Here is a 22,491-nt window from a genome sequence, read left to right as displayed (position 1 = left end):
AAAGACATGTGTTAAATTGTTTATATTATGTACCTGGCAACAGAGCTGATGTCCATACTCATTATTCATGGAAAAAGGGCCTCATTAGTGGGACAGCATGCACTGTTGCTGAGCTACATCATTATGGTTTCAGAGTTCAGTGTCTGTCAATAGAGTGCAGATGACCTCAATACTGTTGGAATTCTGAAAAGATTTTTGGCTCTGATTTAACACATATCCATGTTATTTACTGCAGAAATAGTTATGGCTGCTAAATAGACTGTTCTTGATGGAATAAGCTTCTGGTATTCATAGTAGATAAAATTTCTCTGCTCCTCTGTCCTTGCTTTTTAAACAGATTGTTTTCCAGTGGTGTAGGTCTACTTGTTGTGATGCTTAGAGCAAATGATTTGTGCATTTCCCTGGGCAGCTGGTTGCTTTGATTGTTATTATCTCTAACCTGGGCACTGTGAAAACTTGGACCTTTCTGGAACTGAAAGTTCGATTTTTAAAAAAATGGATGCCTGTGTATTTAGTCACAGTGGTGCAGTGGTTCCTCCCTGAACCTGTTCTTCCTTCCTTTTTTTAAACGACAATGTTTTCCAGTGAGACTGTAAGCCTTCTGGTTTGCAGGAAGAACACCTTATAGAGACTGCCCTTTCACTTACACCCTTGCAAAGAAGGATGAAGATTATGTCACCATGTAGACAGAGTGCCAAATCCAGAATTCACTTGAGAAGATAATTTAGACCAAAAGATACATAGAAAGAAGATGGGGTTTAAATACAAAAGGTCTCGTTCTGCTTTAGGCTCTGACAGTTTTTTTATTTGGTAACAGCTTACTTCAAAGAATCCTACTTTAAATTAGTGTCAAATCAAAATGTAGGCCTTTGAAGAAACACTTTAAAAAGAGTCTTCTTTGTCTTGGAATACTTTCAGTTTAGTGGAATCCAAACAGTTCGTGCTGAGAAATCGGTTCTCTAAAATGTAGCATATTCAGGATTACTCTCCTGTCTCCAGTCCTCCTCTGTCCATGTTCTTCATGTCCTTACATACTTATAAAATGTGTAAATTCTGTTTACATTGAACTTGAAGGTATTCCTTTTGTAGATGGTTGCAGATTGATGAACTAATTGCATAGGTTCTTCAATTACATAAGCTACGGTCTCCAGGGGTTTTGTGTGTATGTATGTATGTATTTGAGATCACAGCTCCACTCAATCAGTTTCATTGCTTGTAATATTATGTTTTATATTTTTGAGAAGATATGCTACCTGGTGGACCTAACCGAGTAGATATCTTAAATGCAAAAGGAGTTTCCTTATGAGTTAAAGATGTAGCAAGTGGCAGGATGGAAACAACCATTGCCTTATGCATACTATTTTATAATTTTTTGTTTCTTTGAAAGTGAGACCTAAAGAGAAAGTTTAGCTAAGGTTATATCAAACCCTAGTCTACCTTCTTCAAGAGATGCAAATCGAGTAAAACCTCCACTTTGTGTAACAGCAATACCAGAAGATTCTTTTGTCCTTTTTTTTTTGTTTGTTTTCATTGCATCTTTTTCAGCTTCTGCTTCTAAGAACTCAGCTCTTTCCCTCTTGTCAAAATCACTTGTCACTTCAACTAGGTCTCTGCATCAACTAGGTGTCTGTTCATGCCATCTGGTCTGCTTTTTTGCCATATGATTCTGTGGGGTTTTTGGTTTTTCCTGATTGTGAAACAGCACAGAAAGTCTAAACTAATTATACTAATCTTCCTCTTTCTAGTCTCCTGTAGGAGAAATTATTCCTTCCCCTCTATATGCATTTAGGATTGAAATTGGTTGAATAAAAGGGGCTGACATCTGCTTGGTCACTGAGATAAGCACCTCAGCAAGAGCCGCATATGAATTGTTTACAACCAGCAGTGACGGTCGAGATCTTTCTGTAACTTAAGAGTTTTAAGTTTTCGTTGTGGTCATGGCAAAATAAACACTTTTTGTTTGTATTGAAATGTTCTCCCTGTCCTGTCAGGGGACCAAAATCCAGGCCCTAACATACATAGATATGTATTTGTGTTTGTTTTGGGGTGTTTCCCACCACTGAGGAAGAATGTCAAAATGCAGAGAATCAGAACTGCTTAATTTTGCAAGCACAAAGCGAACATTAGATTACTGTGCTCATAGTTTTGCTCCCTCCAGCATGGTTTCTACCACATTTTGTGGAAAAATGCAATGACTATTCTCATGGGACATAATACTACACAATACTAGATCTTTTTGACAAAGTGTTTTTCCCCTGACGTTCTGTTCATACTTTCCTTTATTTAATTCCATCCCATTGCTCTTGCTTTTAAACTATTTGTATCATCTTAGTTCACTTTTTTCTTAATATTTGTGTCCTCATAGATGACTGCATCTCTCTTCTGTCATCACTGATCTAGCCTGTGCATACTTCTTTGCTGGAGCATTCAGTCTTTCCCATAAGCAATTTTTCTACCACCTGTGCAAGAGACGATAATCTAGCCTGCAAGTGCAGAGAACTGGGAGAGTTCTGTGCTGACAGAGCAAGTGTTGGCCTATCACTTAAACACTAGCCTACAGAAAGTCTGAAGGAGAAAAACTCAGAGCTGGGGTTCACTCCCAAGTCACAGCACAATATAAGTCCTGTATTCCACTGTTTTCTGTTTCACGTCTTCACAGAGCTTCGTCCAGTGAGTTGATATACTTCCAATTACATATTTGGAAATATATGAATGATTCCAGCAGCTTAATGTAGTCTCTCTCTATTGCTATGGAGAAGAACTAGCAGTTCTTGCTGTGCAAATTATGGTCTCATAACTACAGCTGATTTCAGCAAATATTTAAGTTCTCTTAATGCTGATAAAACTGTTCACCTATCTAAAATTAAGCCCATAGAAATAGGTATTGTTGACTTAGGAATAACATACACTTTGGGGTCAAATTTAGGAATATTTTCTGATTAGTGACTTATTAGATTTTGCATTTATTAATGTCTAACGCAATTGCAACATGCCTGTGTTCACATTTGGGGTCTTCTGATGGCTTGGATAGGGAGTGTTACACCAGTCCGTATCCAGATTCATAATTTCTTTATTTAGTTGCTATTTTATAAGAACAGTAGATCCCATGACCTATTTAGATGATATATTGCATATTGTGGGTATCTTGGATCAGAGAAGTAGCAATATTATGGTTGAAAGTCTGTATCCGTATCATCTTTCCATTAGTTCACTCTCATAAGCAGCTGCTTTATGAAGCAGATGACAGTAACAATTAACTTTCCCAGCCCTCCCTATAGCTGACTGGGGCTACTCAAAAGGAAATGCTAGTAAATTGAGCCTAGACTATTTTATAATACTGTTAAAGATACAGGCAGTAAGGAAAGAGAGCCTTTTTTAGATTGACACATCAGTTCTTATTAGGCAAAAATGTCCTAAAGGATTTGACAACAGAATAGCAGGCCCATCTTTCAGCACACTGTGGGAGCTCACAAGTAATCACATGAGGGTGGGAAACAGTATATGTGAAGATATTTTGCCAGATGGCTCACAGAGTCGGACACAGTCATTTATGAAAAACTTCACTCTGGTTCCTAACAGAGGACCTGTTCTAGGGGTAGTTTAGGCTTGATTCCCTTGCTAAATGCAAGTTGTAACCAAACACAATTGATTCATGCTTTTCTCTAAATATGAGGGTCCAGTTTTGGAGATGAAGCCTAAATTATATGAGAATTTTGAAGTACTGAGTGATCAGACCAGACTATAGCTGAACTAAATACTTATGGTCTAATATGGAGCAAACAGAAAGCAAAACACTTTAGGAGGGAAACAGGCATGGACCTACTGAGGACTATCTCTATAGTAATTTAAACATTACCATTTGTATGTATTTCTTCCATTTCTAAGGGACTGTAGATTATCCTTAAATAATTGCTGCTTGCTCGTTAGGAGCATAGTACTGGAAGAGGCCTCCTGGGTGGGTAAGGTCCCTTGTGTTTGCATTCACTATATGATACTACCCCTTCCATGAGGTGAGCAAGCTTCATTCTAGAATAAGCTATTTTGTTTGCCCCACTATTCTACCTGGAAATCTGCCTTAAAAAATCCCTTTTCAAAAACCTTCTTTTGATCTCCAGCCTAAATTCTGAAGTGTTCATTCACATGCCAACATTATCGTTTACCTAAGCAACACTTCTCATTTCCTGGTGTTCCTTGTGGGTATGCCTAGGAAACAGTTGTATCTTCTCTCGGACATTATTTCATTATTTCCGTCCAGTCTTTTTGTTTACTTTTGTTGTTCTTGACCATGGGTGATCATATTTGAACACAACATTCCTTGAGAAATCCCATTTCTTCTGCAGGAATGACTCATGTGTTCCTGAGCCTTATCTCACCTCACCACATTGCCTTTCCTTACAGGTGCCAGCAGTTCATTGTGGATCATCCTGCAATCTATATGCATAGATGTTTCCAGCTCAGGAGCACTTACTACCTACTAGAAGATACTGTTCTGTGATAGGGTGTTCTGATTTAATATACTTAACCCTGTATCAAGCTCAGTTCCTACTGTATGATATCTAAATCTCTTAGCCAGTAATTGTACTCATATTCACAACTTGAGTCCATGCAACATCCACTAAACATTCTCCATTCAAGTATCAGTGATCTGATGCAGTAACTAGCTTTTCTACATGTGATTAGAAGGGTTTTGTGTGTTGAGTGGTCTCATTGTTTAACCTCATGGATTGTGTATTGTGGCTGAATTGAGATTTTCTTGCTGTCATTCTCACTTGTACTGGCATACCTGCTTTCATTGATGAAATTGAGCAAGCAGCTTTCATTGGCATAGGAAATCCTCTGCTGCATCACTTCATACTGCAGACCTCTTGATTCCTCCTACTTTTCAGCTCCTTCTGACATAGAAAAATGTAGTGGTTCTCTTGCTGCATTAATTGAGGAAGTCCAGGCAAACATTCTCTTGGTCCTTTTTTAATATGCAGAGTTTGTCTTTTGCATGGAAAATGTATTTCATAGAACCATAGAATCAGTTCCAAGGACTGCTAGGAAGATCTCGTTCTGTGCTAAATGTTGTGAAGGTCAGATCCTGAACCAACATTACTAGGTTTGAACTAATGGAGAGGAAAATATTTCATGTGAGGTAATTGTGGCTTGATGGCCCAGAGAAACACTTACAGGTAAGAGGAAAATAAACTATTCTATAAACCAATTGAAAACCTTACAAATGACAGCACATCTTTGGTTTTCTTCAGGTTTTGGGTTTTTATTTTTTTTTCCTTTTTTCTTTTCCATTCCTCTACATTTCATTCCATTTATGATTCGATTAATAAGTTTTGTACTGAAAGACAGAAGAGACCAGTATGTTCTGCAAAGTCGTTTCTGTTCACTGAAAATGACTTTTAACTCCCAATGTTAAAGAAAACCTGGTATAAGCAAAATTATTTAAGGTGCTTATAAATATGTTCTCCTCCTGTCATTGAAGATGTGCTCACATCTGTGTCTGTAGCTAGCTGCTATTAGGGGAGTAATTAACATATCTGTCATGCAGACTGCTTGGCATGCTGTTGATTTTAATTACTTTAGTCACTACAGTTACATACTCCAGTGAAATTATAATTGGAATATATTGTAGGGGAGCATCCAACAAGATCTTTTCGTCTCATACTTGAAGTGCAAGTGCATAAAAAGACAATAGAGAGGATTTAACAGGTAGCATTTTCAAAGTGCCTCAGTTATTCTGGCAAAGTTTCCTGTCTAGCAAAACAATGTTCTGTTTGGTTGCTTGTTAATACGTGAAAGATCGTGACTGCTGAGATAGGACTTCCTTGTCCTCTTTATCTGCTTTTTTGGAGCCCTGTCTTGCAAGGCACTGGGGTTCAGTAAATAACAAGGTTCCCTTAACCCTAAAGTTATCAAGCTCTATAATTTCATCTTTCTAATCAACACTAATGACAAATTGAAAGCTAAATAGTTTCTTGGAAGAATAGTCAGATTAGCTGCTCCTCAGTTTTACAGTGGGCCTACTCCAGTGCCTTGTGCATATTTGCTGTTTACTATAGGAAGCTGTAATATTGCAGTGTGCAGAAGTGTTTGCAGAATCCAGCCTTTAGTGGGGGTTGGTTTGGGGGATTTTTTTTGTTTGGTTTTTATTTAGCTGTAATCTTTAACTTTTTCATGCTGGAATATTTCAGTCAGTATACAGTAATATGTCTGCTGGGTAGATTACTAATGTGAAGTTAATTTTCTGTAACAGTGGGCATAAATGTATACCTTTGGAAGCTTTGTGCCAGTCTGTTGGTAGAAAATAGATATAAGTTGAACTAATGGATTAAGTCAGGTTTATGGCTCCTGTATGTCTCTGGAATAGCATAAATGGCCAGACACTGGTAAATCTTTTGTTCCAAGATTTCCTTAAGAAGCAAACTTTATTTTACTGTTGATCTTTAACTGCAATAAATCTAATGGTTGTCTGCTTACAAGTCAAATCCATTATTACTTGAGTAGCTGTCTTAACTTGTATAGCTGCCACATACTCAGACAGCTACTTCTGAATGAAAACAAGAAGAGAGAATAAGATAGCCCTCAGCTATTACTTAGATGGTTTGTGGACTATGGAAAAATTAATGTATTCCAGGTTACCTGTACCTTTATGTATGAAGTGATGAATTCTTTCATTATGTCTCTGTCATGCCACTCTTTGAATTAGTTCTCTAATGAGCCCAGCTGCTGCTTAAATAGCAGTTCCAGTAGTCATTAACACAGGTTTTAAAGCCTTCATATTTGGTGGAAATTCAAAAATACATGTGAAGTGGGAGTACAAATCCTATGATCAGAAAGTATTCTTAGTTCACATAGTAATTTTGTGTATGCCATGCATACTCCAAAGTATCAATCACTTTTATTTCTGAAGACTTCTACATTTTCACGTGTTTGCTTTTTTCTTTCTTTTCAACAGATATAAGCTTACCAAAATCAGCAACAATATGTTACACAGCTGCATTGCTCAAAGCCAGAGCTGTCTCTGACAAGTAAGTGCATAAGAACCACTGCAAAATTCCTGATTTAACTTGAGATTTCTCATAGCTGAGCCCACACCCTAACAATCTGCTGGCTTAGCAGGAGAACTCAGTCCTGCAGTAAATTCATAAAATTACTTTATATGTAAGGAAAAATTGCAGTGATCAAACATTGCACTTCAGATATTACAGAAAAAAAAGAGAAATAGCATAAATTCAGTTATTTTTTTAGTTTTGTGTATACTCTCTGGGTGAGCTTTGGCTTCCTAGATAGTATAATGAAGATGCAACTAAAAGGTGTTGTGTGGCTGAACCTCTTCGACTTTGTATAAACCTCACCACAAAAAGGTAATAAATACATGTGGATGCACTGGTAGCAATGTCATTTTGCAAGTGCTGTTAGATGATTGCTTGTCTACTTAAATAGCAGCAGGTGGATTTAGCGTTACCATGTCAGGGATTCTGAGAGGTAGATGACGTTCATATTTTTAGAGACACAAGTATCTGCTCATTCCTGTTATGTTTTTCTCTTGGGTCTCAACCTTCCAAGGTGCTGAGCACATCTACTTGATGCCTGTGGACTTGAGAGCATTGGCCCACTCTGAAAGTGTGCTCAGCTCCTTGTGAGATGAAGCTCAAAAATCCCAATTCTTCTCTCAGATGCCTTCACACAAATCCCAGGCAGAGTTGTGTCTGTGCACCTGAGGGTCGAATGCCTCCCTAAAGTTGGAAAGCAAGTAGAGTGGAAAGCCATTTTCTTGACTGACGTCCTGACAGTTTTTGCTTTTAAAGTGTATGTACACATCAAGATCTAAGTAATTTTCTTTCATTCTTTTTATCCTGTAGATCGCCAGTACCTACTGCAACATCTTTCCTCCCTACACAGCGACTCCAGCTTGGGAGGGCAGGGCTAAGGTTGTCACAGCTTTCCCTGTGGTGTCTGCCTGCCAAGTACAGCTCTGGAGTTAGCCGTGGGGTGTGAGGTGAGAAAGAGATTGCATGGTCTGGTTTTTCATTCACTGGGGCAGATGATTTGCCCACAGTTTGGGCATGCTACCCTCAATGGTGCTGCGGCCAGTAGACCATCTGCTACTGCTGCTGCATCGTGCTTCCATCCCAACCTGACCCAGGGGCATTGGGTTGGGAACCTCCCTAAAACTTCCCCAAACCTGTTTTTAGTAGAAACCCTCCAACAATAATTTGACATTGGGTTTTTTGGTTTGGTTGTTTTTTTGGGTCTTTTTGCTTTTCCTTTTTCTGCAACTTCAGCCTTTATTATGCCCCTTAGTGAGGTACTTAGAGCAAATTTAGAGTAGTGACAGAGAAAGGACTGTTTGAACTGAATTTCTTCCATGATTACATGCAGACATGCTTTCCACTTCTGCTGGGATTTTCATTGGCCTTGATGTAATAGATCACAAAGAGTTTCCACTTGCTATGGAAGTTTGGAGAGTATAGGAAATTGACTCAGTTTGGTTATATGGGCCCATGTTCTAGATTCTGTTTGTTGCTGCTTCTTACTAGAATTTCTCACCTAATGTATTTGTTTCTTTGCTTTTGCAGATTTTCTCCAGAGGCTGCCTCAAGACGAGGGCTGAGTACTGCAGAGATGAATGCAGTAGAAGCTATTCACAGAGCAGTAGAATTTAATCCACATGTGCCAAAAGTGAGTATGGAGAAAGCATTGTTGTAGCTTTAACATGGATGAGGACCTGATTCCTGATTTCTGTGTTAGATTAACGAGTGATGATGTGGAAAGGGGAGCAAACAATGAGAAGAGAAAGAAGCTGATAGTATGCACAGGTTTTTCATTTGGTATTTCACATTCAATGTCTTCTACTCTGGACTGTGCAACTTGAAGTTTTAGCTGAAGCGAGTCCTTTTTGTGAGTAACAATTACATGGTGGACTGTGGTAGTAAACACCACCAAATACTATGCTGCAGGACAGAATCATACATAAAGACAGATTGTTATTTACAAAATAGTCATTAAAGATCTTCTAGTTGAAAATAGCATGTTTTATTTGTTTTGATGATTACATGTAAGAATACATTTTTGGCATGCTATACAAAGGAAACTATGTTTGGAGTTCATGGTGTGCTTCATAGAAGTTGCATTAGTAATCCCTTATGCAGCACCCTGTCATTAAGTTCTGAGAATGCAAAGTTCAGAGATTAAAGATTGCTGAGAACTGCAAAGTAAGAAGAGGGATTTATGTTCTAATGCCCTAATCTCCTCTCTAGATATGTATCTTAGCAGTAAGAATCTTACCCAGAGGCTACTAAAGGCTAGTGTACATTATTCTTTCATCATCTGTTAGTATTGCAGTCTGTAAATTCATTATAAAGGCAGACTAGAGGCACATGTTTTTTGGCCCCAGGACATCTGCCTCTGAACCTCACCCCACAAACCTTTGGACTGGTATTGCCCTTTTAAAGTAAGCAGCCTCCACTGGGGTGCAGAAGACTTTATTTCAGTCCTCCTCTGGCTGAACCTTTCTGAATGTTTTACTGAAGCCCAGTTAGAGTATCTGCCCTTGCTGTCTAAAAAATTGGGTATCTGCCAAGCAAAGATACCAGTTTAGCCTGTCATGAGCAGCCCCTGGGAGCCTGTTTCATTTTCCTCATTTCCTCCATGCTTTTGGTAATTCTTTCCATCAAAATCTTTTTTAACAGCTTACATACTAATGATTCCATATTAACACACAGTTTCCCTCCTCTTTAAATGAATGATATTGCATTTACTTCTCTCATCACTGGGTTACTTGTTTCTGAACTCGGATCTTTCTGCTTTAAGTCAGTTATACTAGTCTGTTTCTGGGACTGATTATTTCACTGCTCAAGGACAAAAATCATTGACTGCAGTGGTTTCCACTTCCATACATGCTCCTAATGTCCATCCTGCTATTGTCTTCACGCTCTACACTGCCATGAAACTGAGGCTAAGTCTCCATTTGCTGCCTTGTTGCTTGTTCTTCTTCTGTTTATGCTGAAAAGCTTGCTCTTCTTTGGTTTGACTTCCTTTGCAAAATCTGCCTCTAAGTTGTGGCAGTTGCTGCATAACCTCTGCACTCCCAGATCTCCAAGGTTTCCTGTAGATCAGTACTTTCATTCATTGCTTGTGACCTCTTTCTCACTAGCCAGCTTCTGTCTAGGTGGCTTTTCAATGCAAGGCTGAATCTCCTTTCTGACAAGTACCACTATGTGTGAAATGCAGAATGTGTGTTCTTTTTGGTACTTTGGATATGAAGAAATTCCAGTGCTCTTCCTCATTTAAGACGCTGAGGTTTTCTGTCAATTTACACTGTTAATTGATTCCCTCAGTTTTTCAAACTCTGTCACTTTGAAATTGCAAACCTTTGTGAAATGTACAAATTACCAGGATAACAAGGCAGTAATGGGAGCAGACTCCAGGGTTGGTTTTTTTCAGTTCATAATTTAACATTAAAACAGTGTAGCCTAATACAGATTTATATGCAGCACTACTGATTTCACACTCATTTTTTTCTGCTGTTAGCTAAAGGATATTAAAGTGGCAAAAATATTTTTTCATTATAATTTTATGCACAATATGGATGTTACACCTCAATTTCCACTCAATTATGCTTAAGCCATATCCAATTTGTTCTTAGTAAAATTGAGATAAGTTTTAGAAAGCAGCATCACAAGAAATCTAGCAGTGCCACAAAACTAATACCCCTACAGAGCTTCTTTAGGATTTAAACACTAATGAGTCTCTTGGTCAGAGTGAGGAAAAAACAAAGGTGACAAATTACTTAAAACACTTGCAAAGTGCCTAACAGAAGCTTTCAAAGCAGATAACTGCACAGTTAAAGAGAAAAAAAAAACCAGCTTGATATGTTTCTGGTTTGTCTGAAAAAGAGATTTTATCATTTTCAGTGCAAATCATTAAAATTCCAAATTATCACGTAAAAAGATTATTACTGCATATGCATTTTCAATACATTTAACTGGAAATGGCATATCTTTGCTAATGAGATTCTGGGAGGGAATGCAGGGGAGACACTCTGAACACACTGAGATGTTGCTGAGCTGGATTTAGCAAGAAAGGGAGACTGGGTCTCCCGCTGTGACCTACTGCAGGTTTGTGTAAAACAACCATGGGATTCTTACAATGCTGCTGATTTTTTTCCTAGGAGATTATGGCCAGATTGCAGTCCAGTGCTGATAGTGATGTTGCAGAGGTCAGATACACTTCTTACACTTTCCTTTGAATGTAATCTAAAGATGTAGACACCCCTTAAGAAGAAGAAGTTTAAAAGTCCCAGATTTCAATCTTCAGAGGTGAGAAACCCTGCAAAAACACCTACTCCCCACATGGGAACCAATGTGTATGCATAGTCCTTGGGGTCTTTCCAGTGTGTATGTCATGAAGATGTTGACACCCACTTTCACTGATTCTAGATGACTGTACATCACATTGGTGTTTATTTTCTGTCTGCACAAAAATACCGTTTGCAAAGACCCAGTATGGCTGACAGTCTTTCTTTAGGCAGCCACCTTTTCAGCAAATCACCTTTTGACACACGTTTTTTCTTCCATTTCTGAGTACATTCCAATGGCAGTTTAATTCCCAGAGATACATCCATTAAGCCTCAGCCATAGGTGATAAATTCTCATTGTTTTTGCAGTAAAGTGGAGTCAAGATATGACATGTGGAGGTACTAGAATTTGGTTTAAGTGAACAAAGGTAGTACAGAGCTCAGTGCAACCTGCCAGATCTCTCCAGGAAGCTGGGCAGCTGGCCTGGCTGTGGTGTTTCTGGAAGCTGAGCTGTGCAGGGTAAGGCCAGCTCACATCTGTCCACTATGATCTATCTCCTTCTGGAGTGCAGAGAAAACGCAACCACTGTCAAACTGATCAAGACTTCTCCTTCTGAAGATATCTAATCTGTAAAAAGGTTTCTGTGCTTGAAAATGACTCCATTTTTCATGTTGTCCCAGAAAAATATCTCATAAAAGATACTACATTTATCCACAGATTGTCTTGTTTGTTACTGAAAACTCAGTCACAGAAAACTGCAGCATTATACTTTGGCAGAGATTGCCTACGTGAAAAGAAAATGCTTCACCAGGCAGTGTTTTGAGGGTTTTTTATAATAAAAGGGGGACATAACCACTAGCAGATTGAAGTCAACAGCAGTACAGCAGGAAAGATAACAAAGGAAAGAGCTGTGAATTTCACTATGAGAAGAATCCCAACAAATTGGGTCACTTGCTTGTGAAGATTTGCCTGATTTTTTTTTCAACCATCTTTATCATAAATGGGATTCTATGGATTAGCATCCTTGCAAATGTTGCACCATGCACTGTGGAGTTTTGGTCCCAAGGAAATGCACTGATGCTGTCTGATAATGTGCTGCTCAGAAACTTAAGAGCTAAAGGAAAAGGGTTTTGTTGCCACTGAAGCAGTTGGGTTATCACTGTAATTCCAGAGCATTTTGTATGACAAAGAGAGTAATCATCCTATCTCACGGAGAGTACATAATTTGTGGAGTGGGTGGGAAAAAAAGTGTATGTATATATGCATATAAAGACTTCGTTATTATGCATACGTTGTGTTTGGAGCTTCCCCACTTATATGTAATGCAACTATCCCAAGCTAATACAGGTAAAGTTCCACAGCTGTTTCTGGGACATTCCTCAATTGTGGAGCACCCTTTCTGAACTGACTTGCAAGGCTCCCTCCCTACATTCAAACTCCTGAAGAGCACCGCCTCTTTTCTGTGATCTGTGAGACACAAGCTATTCAGTAAAGTCAAAAGGAAAGCAGATGATGGGCCATATGTCTGATTGTTAAGAGTCAGTCGAAAGTGTGCTCTGCACACAGTTGTATGTGTTTGCTAAGTCAGGAGCCGAGTTGATTTAAAGAGAGTATCTGCTGAAGTGTGCTGCATTTGAATCAGACAACTTCAAATTGATATTACTTTAAGAAATGCCCTATTGTCTGTAGTTTCTTAAAAGGATGCAACAAACCGTCAACTTAAACACTTTTAAATATTTATCTGTTCTCCATTTCATCCCTTCTCATTTATTTCTTATTTTATTTTTTCTATAAGAACTGTGTCTCTCTGTATGCTTGTGTGGTTTCTAGTAAGTTGTAGTTGCTAATAGAAACAAATAATGCAAACAAATTCATACACCAGATGGGAAATGAATCTGTTCCGCACACCCCATGATATTACAGAGAAACTATTCCAGACATGTCTAAGAGAGTTTTTAACGATTCCATAAGACAGTGATTTGGTTTTGTATCTTCAGCTAAAAGGCCAAACTTCTTAGTTACCATCAGTCCAGCGAGAACTTGTAAGGTGACCTTAAAGTAGCTTCTCTGGGCATGTAGAAACCAGTATTTTGGAACTGGTTTAAGCTTGTGCTGTTCATCCCTCTGGGATAAGGAGAGTTCCTGTTCAAACAATGTTAAATTCTCATATTCTGGCCTGGAGGAATGCTGTCACAGGTGCAGGGGTGACTCTTGCCTATTTGTGGCCTGAGCTGTAATTTCAGAGGCAAATTGCACAATTGAGGAAAAGAAGGAAACTTGCCTGAGATAGGTTGATTTATTTCATAAAAGGATACTGAAGTAGCTCATTAATGTGGAATGTTAAAAGCACTCCCAGAGGAGCATTAATAGCCAGGGTACTGTCAATATTGTGAAATAAAGAATGCATATTCAATCAATTCAAGTAAGAGAAACAGAAACTCCACCATGTTGCACTTCCTTTGTGCAAGGTCCATTGTCATCCTCCAAATGCTCATTAAAAGGCATATTCACATATGTGTACAGAATGGCTGTAGCTGAGCAGTATCTGTTAAAAGTGTCATGTAACTGGCTCAGAAGCCATCTGTCAAAAATACTGTGACCTTTGTCATAATTAAAACACAGGGTTTTGACAGGAAGAAGTTTGGAGTGAGAGAGGAGAGAGACCAGAAAAACAAAAGACAACCAAAAAAAGCCAAGCCATAACAACGCAGTGGAGAAAGGCTGATTGAGCCATCTGTTGATGACAGGAAATCATTGCACAACTTCAGTATTCATTAATAACTTAAGACTAGGTCATTCTGGCTGAAGTTTTCTACACTGTCTTTTCTGAGGTGATTACTTTTTAAAGGAAACATGATAATCCCATATAGTTGTGGTACACTGTCTCATGTTCTACTTAAACTTTATAATCACTGAAAAACTAATGCAGTTGGAGATAACCTGGGCTTGCCATCTCCACTTTGTAAAAACAGACTCATAAAAGGGTTTTGTTATAAGGGACCTTAAAGCTCATCCAGTTCCAACCCCCTGCCGTGGGCAGGGACACCTTCCACTAGACCAGGTTGCTCAAAGCCCCATCCAACCTGGCCTTGAACACTGCCAGGGATGGGGCAGCCACAGCTTCTCTGAGCAACCTGTTCCAGTGCCTCACCACCCTCACAGTGAAGAGCTTCTTCCTAATATCTAATTTAAATCTACCCTCTTTCAGTTTAAAGCCATTCCCCCTTGTCCTATCACTAACTGCCCTTGTAAAAAGTCTCTCTCTAGCTTCCTTGCAGGCACCATCTATGTATTGGAAGACTGTTATAAGGTCCCGCCTGAGCCTTCTCTTCATTTCCTCCATGATGGCTGACTCTTTGCTAAGTTTCTCATTTAGCCTGTTACTTAGCCCTCCCTCTTAAGTGGAACCATGCATACATTCAAAGCCCTGTTAGGGTGACAGAGAGCTCACATCTTCCCTATGTATTGAAAAGGTAGTGAAGTTTTATTACTTCAGTTGTAAAGGTCATGATGGAATCTGAGAGGATGCGAGTATATCGGGAGTTACAGCTGATAGGGTGTCTGTTAAGTGGTGTAGGTTGTTTTCTTGTAAAGCCAGATGGAGTTTATACTGGTATGAATTTTAGTAGTATGGTAGGATCGCGTGTCTATATTAATACTGTAACAAGGGCTGAGCTCTGGACTGAGGCCTTTGGAAATGTTGAGATATAGTCATATTCCCACCCTGAAGTCTTTGGTTGCTGAAGAGAAGACTGACCTGTCTAGTGTAGTATCTTTGATTAAGTTCAATTACAGCCTCTTGGAAACTACAATCAAATGTCTTGTCTTTGGCTGATTTTTTCCAAGAGCTGGAGATTCTTGTTGCACGCAGAAGTCCATCAGGACTGTGATTCACATGTTATATGGGCAGCATGAGGACTGCAACTATCATTAGATAGTTTGAAGATTTTTTTTTTCATTCACTTTCATTTTATTAGAATTTGTCTGCTCGTCCAATCCAGAATGTTTCAGGGCCACCATGTTGATTTCATGAACAGTCTGCTAGAAAACCATCAGACTGCTGGCACTCAGTCCTGCCTGTCAATATCTGGGTGCCAGTGGCCTGCAGTTACTGTAAAAGGGGGCTGCCCTTGGCCATGGTTTTTCCAGGTAGACCCTGTGCCCTGTCAGCAAAACATCTAGGAACCTGCAAGCCATCCAGGCTCTGAACTCCCCTTGAAAATATAGCAATGAACAAACAGATATGATATTCTGGGACATTAAGACCATCCTAATTTTTATAGCTCTCCTTCCATAATAATCAAGTTTAGATAAGTTAAACAGATGGAAGCCTTCAAGTGCCTTGTCACAAGACAAACTTGACATTTATTTGATTAGCTCTATTCTGTACAAAAAATTTGATCTTTACGTTTCTGTAAGTACCTGATGAGAACTGTACAGAGTGTTCCAGACAAGGTATCTCTGGAGCTGTGTACAGTTAGCATTCCTGGTGGGAATGCCTCCAATTAATTGACAGCTTGCATGGCCAAAAGGTGTGGCTGACCTTTCTGTATAAACCAAAAGTATTATGGGGCCCAAATAAGCCATCAGTCAGCTTTGTGTGTGGGTCTTCTTGAATGCCACTGTACTAGATTATGTACTTTTTGTTTGGGAAAGTAGCTGTGATAGAGTAATGAGGGAGGGTTTTCTTCCTGAAACTGAGAAAAATACAGACTGAAAAAACAACACAACTGAGTAAGGGCTACAAATGATTTGCAAGTGCCAAGATATATCCTTCCATCTGGTATTTCCATTTGATTTGTTTCTTAATCACCAATAACAAATAATACGTAAGAATCAAAATAACATGTTTTCATCTCAATGCTCCTAGAAATAGAATATTCCTTCCTGTTTTTTCTTTCCCTACAAATAGTGACATGGCTTTGAGTTTGTGGTTTGTTTGGTTTTCTTTTTTATTTGAGTGATATATTAAAGTATGAATACTTACTTTCTCATTTAATTTTGAAAAGAAAATGGAAATGAGAGTTCTAAATTAAACCAGATACAAACATGCAGCTCTTGCAGCTGTATTCCATTCTACTCAACAGGTATAATGTATGTTTTTAAAAGGCTGGCACATTCATTAGAGCAAACATAAGAACATTTGCTGTATTTCTGTAAGCCTGACAGCTCCCTCCCTCTTATCAGCTCTTTATGCTGCTCTCTCTGTCACTCTTAATTCCCTGTCCTGCATACTAAATTGCAGCTTCCTGCGTTAACCCACCTGCTCTGCAGCTCTGTCAGATTTTTCTGAAAGGCTTTAGAGAAAATTCAAGTGTCACACTTACTACTGCCTCTGCTATTTCAGTTTCTCCTTTAATACTGTTACCTGCATCAGAAACACTTGGGGTTTCGCTTTTGCCTTTGAAGTATGTGTCTATTTTGCAGGGTTCTTTGCTTTGACCATGGTCTCTTCAAATCCTTTAGCTGCTTGCTCCTTCCAGGCTCCTTCAGGCAAAGGGTGACTAGCTCTATTGCTCCATAACATCATGCTGGTGGTGCTCATTTCCTTTCGGCCTTTCCTCTTCCTTTTCCAAAGCCTGATTTTCAGTTCTCATTACCTTCTTTTGCCCTCTTTCCTCCTCTTTTCTGCACCAGCTCATCCTGTCCCTAAAAGTCAGTGCTTAACAGGAGCTGTGAAAGGTTAACACCACGCAAGCCTCTGTTTCAGCTCTGAAGGCCGGTTGTCTTGTGGGTGCCTGCACTGGGTTGTTGTCAGTCCCTAGGTCCTGCAGTCCTCCTCCTTTCAAACCAGTGTGCAGGCTAAAGTGGAGGAGCTGCACACTCACTCTCTTTATGCCAGTGATTAACCATAACTTTACTTTCCGAACTTTGTGCTAGGGCCTGACAGCCTACTACCTGACTTTCCTTCTGCCTTTTGGGTTCTTTTAAGTAGCCTGGTAGGGAGAACATTTTCTCTTAGGCATCGTGGAAGAGAGCAACAGTTTTCCTATGCTGTTCAAGAGCAGTCAGCACACAGCTGAGTAATGTTACACTTCTCAGAGGAGATCTGACAAACAGGAGTTGATTCAGTAGCTTGTGATGTCCACTGTCCTTCCTTTCCCCGAAAAGCATGTCAGAAGGGGTACATCTTTCCACTCCGCTAACTGGAATGTAGTGCACCACCAGCGATGAGCTAAAGTCTGCTGAAATGGTAGTGGTCTAGCTCAGGGGCTGGGGAAGGAGGGAAGATCACCTGCTCGAATGACAGCCAGGACCTCTGTCTTCTCCTGTGGCATCAGCTGCTGCTGGGAGGGATCCAGAAATGGGGAATATTGCTTGTGGGTTTGGTCAGTTGTGCTTTTCATTTTCATACCATTTTCAGTAACTATGTCAAGCAGCAAGTTTAAGATAAACTATTTTTCTGGAAATCAGTTAGTTGTTCCATTTTGTAACTTTTTTACTTTGTAACTTGTTGGTGCCTACTAATCTTGCGTATTCATAGACCTAGCAACCAACTGATTGCAATGCAGTAAAGCAACCTGTGTGCAAACTGCGAGTAAGGTGTGTTTGCTTGTAGAAAGACTATGTGCTTCAAACTGCTCAATCTTAGTATAAACACTTTTAATTTAAGAGAGCTCTTGTAATTAGATTCTCTTTTCTGCTTTAAGCTCTTTATTTCCACCTCCTTTGATAAGAGAGACATCTCCCTTTGAAATTCTCTGTAGTCCCCCTACTGCAGCTGAAGAGTAGAGCATTAACCATCTGTCAGCATATCTTCGTCTTTGGGAATAATTCAGTAATTATCTTCAAGTGCAGTTTGTGATGTTACACATTTGATGAAACATGAGTGAGTGAAAGTACTTTAGGGAAATAGACCTTTCAGAGTGCATTGTTGAATTGCAGGCAGTTTTTTGTGGTTTTTATTACCTCTGAAATAACTGTGCTCTGTTTTTTTTATTACAGTATCTTCTAGAAATGAAAAGCTTAATTCTGCCCCCTGAACATATTCTGAAGAGAGGGGACAGTGAAGCAATAGCATATGCTTTCTTTCATCTTCAACACTGGAAAAGAGTAGAGGGGGCATTGAATCTCTTACATTGTACATGGGAAGGCAGTAAGTAATCCTTTTTCTTACAAAGGAGCTAATAAATTATTTTTATTGAATGTCATGAGAAAATACTAGCTTTTTGTGTAGTATGTGGGAATTTTGGAGGTCAGTTATATCCTCACAGCACTGAAATACTTGCAATTAAAACTGAAAATACAAACTTCATTTAATGAGAAAAAGGGTTGTGAAATCTTCCATTGTGTTGTCTCTGTAATACTGAACAAGATTTCCCATCTTTTTTGAGCCATATAATCTTACTCATGGATAAGGGGATAATAATTTGCCTTCCTTATTCCAGAGTTGTAGAGATTTGTTTGTTATTATTTGAATTAACAGTTTCAAATTGAAAGAGGGTAGATTTAGATTGGATGTAAGGAAGAAATTTTTTACAGTGAGGGTGGTGAGACAGTGGAACAGGCTTCTCAAACAAGTTGTGGATACCCCATCCCTGGAAGTGCTCAAGGCCAGGTTGGATGGGACTTTGAGCAACCTGGTCTAGTCATGTTCTTGCCTATGGTAGGGGAGTAGGACTGCATGATCTTTAAAGGTCTCTCCAACCCAAATTATTCTGTGATTCTGTGAATGGTTTGATATTACAGAATCACAGAATCCCAATGGTTGTAAGGGACCTCAAAAGATCATCTAGTCCAACCCCCCTGCATGAGCAGGGTAACCTAGAGTACATCACACAGGAACTTGTCCAGGCGGGCCTTGAATATCTCCAACGTAGGAGACTCCACAACCCCCTGGGTAACCTGTTCCAGTGCTCTGTCACTCTCACAGTAAAGAAGTTTTTCCTGATGTTCACATGGAACTGCCTATGCTCCAGTTTACACCCATTGCTCCTTGTTCTGTCACTGGACATGACTGAAAAAAACCTAGCTCCATCATCCTGACACTCACCCTTTACATATTTGTAAACATTGATGAGGTCACCCCTCAGTCTCCTCTTCTCCAAGCTAAAGAGACCCAGCTCCCTCAGCCTCTCCTCATACGGGAGATGTTCCACTCCCTTGATCATCTTTGTGGCTCTGTGCTGGACTCTTTCAAGCAATTCCCTTTCCTTCTTGAACCGAGGGGCCCAGAACTGGACACAATATTCCAGATGCGGCCTAACCAAGGCAGAATAGAGGGGGAGGAGAACCTCTCTTGACCTAATAACCACACCCTTTCTAATACACCCTAGGAAGGCATTGGCCTTCTTGGCCACAAAGGCACATTGCTGGCTCATGGTCATCCTCCTATCCACCAGGACCCAAGGTCCCTTTCCCCTTCACTACTTTCCAGCAGGTCAACCCCCAACCTGTACTGGTACATGGGGTTGTTCTTCCCCAGATGCAAGACTCTACACTTGCCCTTGTTGAATTTCATCAAGTTTCTCCCTGCCCAACTCTCCAGCCTATCCAGGTCTCGCTGAATGGCAGCACAGCCTTCTGGTGTGTCAGCCACTCCTCCCAGTTTAGTGTCATCAGCGAACTTGCTGAGGGTACGCTCAGTTCCCTCATCCAGGTCACTGATGAAAATATTAAACAGCACTGGTCCCAGCACCGACCCCTGAGGCACTCCCCTAGTCACAGACCTCCAGCTAGATTCTGCCCCATTGACTACAACTCTCTGCCTTCTTCCCTTCAGCCAGCTCTTGATCCACCTCACTACCTGATCATCAAGCCCACACTTCCTTAGCTTATCTATGAGGATGCTATGGGAGACAGTATCAAATGCCCTACTGAAATCAAGAAAAAAACACATCTACTGTTCTACCATCATCCATCCACCTAGTTACTTCCTCATAGAAGGCTATAAGGTTGGTCAAACATGACTTCCCCTTGGTAAAACCATGTTGGCTGCTCTTAATGACCCCCTTATCCTTGATATATCTAGAGATGGTGTAAAGAATAAGTTGTTCCATCACCTTTCCAGGGATGGAGGTAAGGCTGACCGGTCTATAATTACCCGGGTCCTCCTTCTTGCCCTTCTTATAGACTGGCGTGACACTTGCCATCCTCCAATCTTCAGGCACCTCTCCTGTTTCCCATGACTTACCAAAGATGATGGAGAGTGGCCTAGCAATGACCTCCGCCAGCTCCCTCAGCACCCGTGGGTGTATTCCATCTGGACCCATTGTTTTATAGATGTCCAGACTGCTTAACTGATCCCTAACCCAATCCTCATCTACCAAAGCAAACTCCTCCTTTGTCCTGACTCCTTCTGGGGCTACAGGAATCTTGGGCCTCCAGGGAGAGTCTGCAGGAGTAAAGACAGAGGCAAAGAAGGCATTCAGCACCTCTGCCTTCTTTAAATCCTCTCTCTCCAGGGCACCCACCTCATTCAGCAGTGGGCCTATATTGCCTCTTGTGTTAGTTTTATCCACTATGTATTTGAAAAAGCCCTTTCTATTGTCCTTAACCCGACTTACAAAAATGCCTTATAGGTAGATAAATATTAATGTGCAGTATAAGACATCACAGGATTTTATGGTGGGTTTTTTTAATTGGCAAGCTGAATGAGTCCAGTGGAGAACTAATAGGATACAAAGGGGACTACAACATGTGATGTAGGAAAAGTCGCTGAGAGAGCTGGTTTTATTCAATTTGGAAAACACTTCTAGTCAGTGAAGAGAGGATCCAGTTGCTGCCTTCAACCACCCAACAGAAATGATGATATGGAAGACAGAGTCAAGAGTCTTTGCAGAATGGCACAACAGAAAGACAAAAGGCAATACACACAAGTTGAAATATGAAATTTTATCTATACATAAGAAATATACTTTCGGAATGAGAGTAGTGATGTGTTGGAACAGGTTGCTGGTAGGCTGTGGCATCTCTATCCCCAGACACTCAGAGCTCAGCTGGACATGGCTCTGAGCAACCAGACCTAAATTTGAAGATAACCCTGCTTTGAGTTATATGACCTCCAAAGGTCATATATTCTAGCCTGTCTTATCCTGTCTTTGATTTCTTTTTCAGGTTTAAGAGAACTAAAAAGTACCATTTATAATCAGCCTTTTTTTAATGTAGGTTTTTCTTGATGAAATCTAGTTTCCCTTTTCTGCTCTGCTTATCCTGTTTTCCTGTTCTCTTTCCACCTCTCCATGCCTTATTGTACCACTTCTTTCTTTTTCTTTCTCCATTTTCTGTTCTCATTTTGATAAAAAAGTTTGTCACCATGATAATTCCTACAGAAATGCAGTTAATACCTCCATTGTAACAGGCTTGCTGTCTCAGTCACTGCATGAAATGGGCTGAATGTGCCTAATTTCCAATGGAGGCTCCCTGAGGAATCAATGGCTTTATTTCTAGGTGTATGGAACACCTTACTCAATAATCCGTACAATTGCCACCTGGGGTTCGCTCTGCTGCTTTGCTCTCTGTCCTACCTGCATGCTCTTTTCCTGTCATTTCTCCCAGTCTGTTACTTTCTCTGTCAGAGCTTCTTTCCCAGTGGCTTATTTTCAGTGGGTTGTAGTGTTTCTTCTCCTCAGGTGAGGAGAATTTCTTTATCCCTAGGCTCATTATACCATCATAATGGAACAATATTTTGCAGGGAACCACAAATAGATCTTCGTTAGCTTTGTCAAGCTGGGAAGTGCCTAAAGGGCTGTTTACAAGGACCAGCTTTTTGGCACAGAAGGCTGTCTGCTCTGCAGTCCTCCTGCCACTAAGGAAATCTAGTCATCTGTGCCTGAAGAGAGTGAGGGCATTCCCAGCTAAATACATTAACTGATTCTGCTCTTTATTACCTCCACAGCAATCTGAACTTGCACTTTATTAGCTAATATTTGTATAGTAGCCTGTAAATATGTACATGAGTATTGTTGCCTAACCTCTAAAGAAAAATCCGTAATTCATTTTGCACAGTGCCTTCAGAGAGAGATGAACAGTGCACCAGTCCTCAAGAATTTTGTTCAGATTTTGCTCGCACATAAAGACTCCCATGGGTTTTAATGATTTCACCAGTATTTAGTCCAATAATCATAACTTTTGGTTTGAATCTTAGTCTGTATATGGATGAAATGAATTCTTTATGTCACTCTTATATCCTTTACTTGCAAAAGGTTTCTTTGTCATCTTTGCACAAATGTAAGTTAAAAGCAGTGGAAACATG

At 40.0% G+C, this 22,491-nt stretch overlaps 1 protein-coding gene across 2 annotated transcripts in view; it reads left to right on the top strand.

The window, feature by feature from the left end:
* ST7 (suppression of tumorigenicity 7) overlaps positions 1-22,491 on the top strand; it is a 150,424-nt gene that overhangs the window by 116,182 nt on the left and 11,751 nt on the right. For both annotated transcript variants that reach the window (XM_061373028.1, XM_061373027.1), the window contains exons 10-12: positions 6,953-7,025; positions 8,577-8,679; positions 18,243-18,393. In XM_061373028.1, coding sequence (XP_061229012.1) covers positions 6,953-7,025; positions 8,577-8,679; positions 18,243-18,393 — 327 coding nt within the window. The remainder of the gene's footprint in view (positions 1-6,952; positions 7,026-8,576; positions 8,680-18,242; positions 18,394-22,491) is intronic.

The sequence above is a fragment of the Neopsephotus bourkii genome, unplaced genomic scaffold (genome assembly GCF_033783945.1).
Source record: "Neopsephotus bourkii isolate Nb327-2 ecotype Australia unplaced genomic scaffold, CSIRO-AGI_Nbou_v1 NB_1624, whole genome shotgun sequence".
In the NCBI taxonomy this organism is placed as follows: Eukaryota; Metazoa; Chordata; class Aves; order Psittaciformes; family Psittacidae; genus Neopsephotus; species Neopsephotus bourkii.
This window is presented reverse-complemented; position numbering and strand designations above follow the sequence as displayed.